Here is a 4239-nt window from a genome sequence, read left to right as displayed (position 1 = left end):
TTCCTACCGGCGGGGTGGGTGTGGGCAGGGGGGCCGAAGGACCCCCTCTCACCCCCCACGCGCGCGCGCGCGCGCGTATGTGTGTGCTCGTGGTCAAACGGGACAGTGGTCAATTGCAACGTGGTCAATCGGGATCGTAGTCAATCGGGACCGTGGTCAATCGGGACCGTGGTCAATCGGGACCGTGGTCAATCGGGACCGTGGTCAATCGGGACCGTGGTCAATCGGGACCGTGGTCAATCGGGACCGTGGTCAATTGCAACGTGGTCAATATCAACGTGGTCATACACAACGTGGTCGATATTAACGTGGTCAATCGGGACTGTGGTCAATATTAACGTGGCCAAACGAGGGCCACTCGAACCAGCTTATTCACGAATAACCTCAACGAGAGGTTATGCCCCTATCCGCAACCTGGGGACGCGTTCGGGCCCCCTGAGCTGGGGTTCTCCAATTCCGGCCAAACCATGCATCCCCCGGCAAACCAGGCAACGCACGTCGCCAGAATCGAAGCCGAAAACCTAACCTAACCCACCTAACCCACCCTTTATGTAGGTGTGGGTTGAATCGTACTTTGTGTAGATATCATATCAACCAGGTTATCAAACTTATTTTTCTCCGCATATAATGATTTCGGAGCGAAACTACTGTGTATCGATCATGTCTTTCATATTTAAAATAACTGCTATATTTTCGAAACTTTTTGTTAAGAAATATTTAATAGAAATCGAACGCCGGCTAAAACTTTCTCAAGGTCGCTCAGGAGGGTGACCTTGAGAAAGTTTTAGCCGGCGTTCGTTTTCTATTAAATATTTCTTAACAAAAAGTTTCGAAAATATAGCAGTTATTTTAAATATGAAAGACATGATCGATACACAGTACACTTAACAACATATGTCAAGGTCAAGGTCATCGGAGCTGACTCCCTTAGTACAAAATTATCTTAAGATTTAATTAGTAATATAAAAGTTATTTAAGAATATTGATTCAGAAACTTAAACCTAAAGGACAAATATCTTGATAAAAAATTATAGGGACTTGAGGAGTTATTTTTCCCTACTCTACAAGTCAACTAGAGATTGCTCTCCTTTACTGTAACATTCTTTATACATACATATAAATTATTGGATGGATACACTATTTAAGTAATAGTTTATATTTTACTCTCTGGAGTATCTATTTATTAATCTTATCAGTGATTTATTCTTTTATTCAGTAGAACAATACAGATTCTAAACTTGTTTCAAGGTCATAACATGTCTGGAGTGGATGGTAACAGTACGGAGGGGGAATCGGCATGTGGCCGCGGACCTGCTCAGACTGGCCCTGGCTGTTACCGCAATTACGAACATTATAGTCTATTGCGACAGCGGCGTAATGCGTCCAATGCTTGTTTCCCGAATTTACCCAATGACCTGCCTACTACACCTGACAGCCCAAATCGTCGGCTTCTCGATTTTGTCCAGAATGTACCGGGTGTTCAGAATGATGATTACTATCAGGACGAAATGCCAGCACAGCATGCCAATCAAGGGAATGTGACATCTAGCGTAAGTTTAGACACCAAATATATATATTACATATATCATACATATTTTTGCATGTACAGATATGTGTACATACAGGATGTTACTGATAAGGTGTTCATCCGCTCGTATACAGGTAGAGCGGGTTAAACTGGAAAGGAAAGTTATGTACCCTTTTATAAAATTTGCAATAGTTTATGAGTGATAAATAAAAACATCTGGGCGAATGAACGCACGAGAAACTGTAGGTCAAACTCGCCAAGCACGTTAAATGCCTTATTTGTTTAGTCTCATAGTAACGGTGGACGTCTGATAGTGAGAGGTGGAGAAACGCACTGAAAAAGTTGTCATACAGCGAGTGGTAAGCTTCAGATGATGCTCACTTCTGATCCCTCACTGCTACAAGACTAAACAAGTAAGCCATTTATTATCTGTCGAGTCCGGCATACCGCTTTTCTCGCGCTTATTCGCTCAAATGTTTTAACTAATTACTTGATAATTTGATAATTGAGAATTTTATAATACAAAATAGTACATAATTAGATTAACCTATTAATCTTTCATCAAAGAAAATCCGCTCAGATACATTTTCGTTATTCCTATTCCTATTCATACCTTTACACTGAATTTACATACATATGGCTTGATTGTATCATACATAAGTAGGATCTGTACTTTCTTTAGCCTAATGATAAGTATGTGGATATTGAGTATTCTATCTTTGGAAAATACAGTTTTGTTTGGTAAATAAAACAGCAGATAATGGTAATCAGTAATAGATATGTGGGAACCCAATGCAATTCCTCACAAAAAATCATATTTATTAAGAACCTTGTTAAATATGATACAGATGAAGTTCTTGTTCTCGCCAAATTGTCCATCACGTATGTGATACGCATATATTTTGTTGCTCTATCTTTTTCGCAAAATCACTTAAATAAACATAAACTACGTAGACACAACAGTCAAATCAAGAGACGACTAATAAACAAATTCAATTTAATCTTATGCAGACAACGCATTTCGCTAGACGCATTTAACAATATCGACAGATCTAGATGGCTCGTTAATTTAAGCAAACGTCAAATTCCGGATTCGGTTTTGAGCTTTCTCAGCCTTGGTGAAAATTTTGGTATCCCCGTATGTCCATCCAATAAAAAAGATAGATTCTGTTCAGTTTTGGAAACCATCAAAAGTTTCGAGAACAATATTTACAAGATTCCAACTGACGCAGTAAATACCATTAGAAACTCTGTGACTACATCTCTTCACAAATTCATTTCGAATAAACCACACCACAATTCTATTGACAGACACATTTTAATTGAACACAAGAAATGCAAAAAATTTTTACACGACAATAAAGATTTATTCGTCACGAAGGCTGATAAAGGTCAAGTCACTGTAGTCATGGACAGACTTGATTACACCAACAAGATGAACACACTACTCAGTGATCAATCCACGTACAAATGTTTAAAAAAAGATCCGATTAAACAACTGAGTACAAAGATCAACACACTGGTGAAATCATGGCTGGACAATGGCATTATAGACGACCGCACTTATCAAAACTTAAGATCTACGAATGGTAATCTCCCCCGATGTTATGGCTTGCCAAAAATCCATAAAACTGGTCATCCATTGCGCATTATAGTTTCTGCACTAGGCAGCCCTATCTACAATGTCGCAAGTTTCCTTCATGAGATTTTACAAAAATCTATCCAGAAACCAGCTTCTCATATTAAAGATAGCTGGGCCTTGGTTGAAGCCATAAAAAACAAACCAATTTCGGACAATGAACTATTAATTTCATTGGACGTCAATGCCTTATTCACCAACATCCCCAAAGATTTAGTGTTCAAGGCTATTGAGAAACGATGGCAGAAAATCTCTGAAGTGACATTTTTCACCCTACCACAATTTTTACACGCAATAGAGACAGTTCTAGACTCCACCAGTTTCAGTTTCAATGGAGTTATTTATGAACAGATTTTTGGCAGTCCAATGGGATCCCCCTTGTCACCAATTCTAGCGGACATTGTGCTTGACGATTTGGAATCACAATGTTTGCTATCGTTAGGCTTCGATCTACCTACATATTACAGATATGTGGACGATGTTCTCACTATCATACCTGATGACAAGATCGACTTGGTTCTCACTATATTTAACTCTTATCACCCTCGACTCAAATTTACATATGAAATAGAAAATGACAAATCCATCAACTTTTTAGACACTTCAATTATTAGACATAACGGTAAATTATTGACTAATTGGTACAGAAAACCAACTTTCTCCGGCCGGTATATTAACTTTTTCTCGAGCCATCCTTTAAATTACAAGATTAATACTACACTCAACAGCAAAATTAAAGGATCACTAAAATATTGCCGAAAAATTGTCGATTTTTAAAGTGCTATAACTTCGTGAAACAAAATCGTACGACAATGTTTCTGGGCTCATTGTAAAGGGCGAAGCCTCTACTTTCGCTTCCCTAAGATGATTTTCCTCGAAGATGCTTTTACACTAGGAAGCGAGGTGGAAATATAATAAAGGATTTAAACTTCGAAAAATTCGCGAACTCAAACGACTCTACGGAGTTGCAAAAATTTATTTCGCGGCTCAAATTAGCACGAGTTTGAAGATTGAAGCCTACTCTTTAAAATGAGATGTCGAACATTGACCTACGATTTTTTTTCGCCGTTTT

The 4239-nt window shown here is 38.7% G+C and overlaps 1 protein-coding gene across 2 annotated transcripts in view; it reads left to right on the top strand.

Moving 5' to 3' along the window:
- Window positions 1-257: 257 nt before the first annotated feature.
- LOC105557358 (potassium voltage-gated channel protein Shab-like) overlaps window positions 258-4239 on the top strand; it is a 21522-nt gene continuing 17540 nt past the window's right edge. For both annotated transcript variants that reach the window (XM_012004575.1, XM_012004576.1), the window contains exon 1: window positions 258-1550. In XM_012004575.1, coding sequence (XP_011859965.1) covers window positions 1257-1550 — 294 coding nt within the window. In that variant the 5' untranslated portion in view covers window positions 258-1256. The remainder of the gene's footprint in view (window positions 1551-4239) is intronic.

Source organism: Vollenhovia emeryi, unplaced genomic scaffold (genome assembly GCF_000949405.1).
Source record: "Vollenhovia emeryi isolate VEMERY1.0 unplaced genomic scaffold, V.emery_V1.0 DF939510.1, whole genome shotgun sequence".
NCBI lineage: Eukaryota > Metazoa > Arthropoda > Insecta > Hymenoptera > Formicidae > Vollenhovia > Vollenhovia emeryi.
The sequence above is the reverse complement of the archived record's forward strand: the minus strand, read 5'-3'. Positions and strand labels throughout refer to the sequence as shown.